At 49.5% G+C, this 1,502-nt stretch overlaps 1 protein-coding gene across 1 annotated transcript; it reads left to right on the plus strand.

Moving 5' to 3' along the window:
- Window positions 1-326: 326 nt before the first annotated feature.
- Window positions 327-1,152, plus strand: LOC109193670 (uncharacterized mitochondrial protein AtMg00810-like). The gene is made up of 2 exons (XM_019344524.1): window positions 327-814; window positions 903-1,152. Exons 1-2 carry the CDS (start codon window positions 327-329, stop codon window positions 1,150-1,152), a joined length of 738 nt encoding a protein of 245 aa, XP_019200069.1.
- Window positions 1,153-1,502: the final 350 nt, after the last annotated feature.

Here is a 1,502-nt window from a genome sequence, read left to right on the forward strand (position 1 = left end):
TATGGACCAAGAGTTCAACGCGTTACTACATAACAACACGTGGAACCTGGTGCCTGCTACACCGAATATGAACATTGTAGGGTGCAAATGGGTGTTTCGCACCAAGCGCAAAGCCGATGGTTCGATTGAGCGCTACAAGGGCGAGACTGGTAGCCAAGGGTTTTAACCAGGTTGCAGGCGAAGACTTTTTTGAGACGTTCAGCCCTGTGGTTAAACCGACCACAGTCCGGATATTAATATCTTTTGCCATACCACGCGGGTGGACTCTACGCCAGCTAGATGTCCACAACGCTTTCTTGAATGGCCACTTATCCGAGACTGTCTACATGCGCCAACCACCAGGATATGAGGATCCTGATCATCCCGATCATGTTTGTCACTTGCAGCGGTCCTTATATGGCCTCAAGCAGGCCCCGCGGGCCTGGTTCCATCGTCTACATGATTTCTTATTGGAAACAGGGTTTGTTGCATCCAAAACGGATGTATCTCTGTTTTATTATTCAACTGCAGGTTCCCGAGTTTTTTTGCTTGTGTATGTCGACGACATCATCATGCTTGGGAATGATGCTGTCTTAGTTGAGTCTCTTTTACAGCGGTTGGCAACAGCATTTAAAATCCGAGATCTTGGACCACCCACGTTCTTCCTCGGTATAGAAACCATCACGGTTCCAGATGGTATGCTTCTCACACAGCGACGGTACATACGCGACATTTTGCAACGAGCTGGTATGACTGATTGCAAACCATTAGCCACACCTGCGTCCATCACTCAGTCAGTTAGCCAGTCCACCGAGCCGTTCGACAATCCCACACAGTCAGTTAGCAGGGGCACTACAGTATCTTTCCATCACTCGGCCAGATATATCCTACTCGGTCAATCGCCTGTGTCAGTTCATGCACAGTCCCACACAGGAGTATTGGGGTTTACTTAAACGAGTTCTTCGCTACATAAAAGGAACTCTTGACTACGGGCTCCGCATCTCACCATCCAGGACCTCGGAAATTCATGCCTACTCGGATTCTGACTGGGCTGGGTGTCCAGTAGATCGCAAGTCCACCAGTGGTTATGCTGTCTTCATCGGTACCAACCTCATCTCGTGGGTCTCGAGGAAGCAGCGCACAGTAGCCCGTTCATCCACTGAGGCCGAGTAGAAAGGTCTAGCAGACGTCTGTGCAGAGGTGACGTGGGTTCAATCTTTACTTCGTGAGTTAAGTCTCGACTCGGCTACCCCTCCGACTCTATGGTGTGACAATCTTGGTGCAACATACTTATGCGCCAACCCAGTTTTTCATGCGCGTACTAAGCATGTTGAAGTTGACTACCACTTCGTTCGAGATAAAGTTTCGTCTGGAGAGTTCCGGGTCCACTTCGTCTCCACTAAAGACCAGCTAGCTGACATTTTTACGAAGCCGCTTCCTTCAGCGCGGTTTGCTATTCTTCGTTCCAAGCTCAATGTGGTGAGTCATCCTCCTTGAGCTTGCGGGGGAGTGTTAGACTATAG

The sequence above is a fragment of the Ipomoea nil genome, unplaced genomic scaffold, assembly GCF_001879475.1.
Source record: "Ipomoea nil cultivar Tokyo-kokei standard unplaced genomic scaffold, Asagao_1.1 scaffold1900, whole genome shotgun sequence".
NCBI classification, from domain to species: domain Eukaryota; kingdom Viridiplantae; phylum Streptophyta; class Magnoliopsida; order Solanales; family Convolvulaceae; genus Ipomoea; species Ipomoea nil.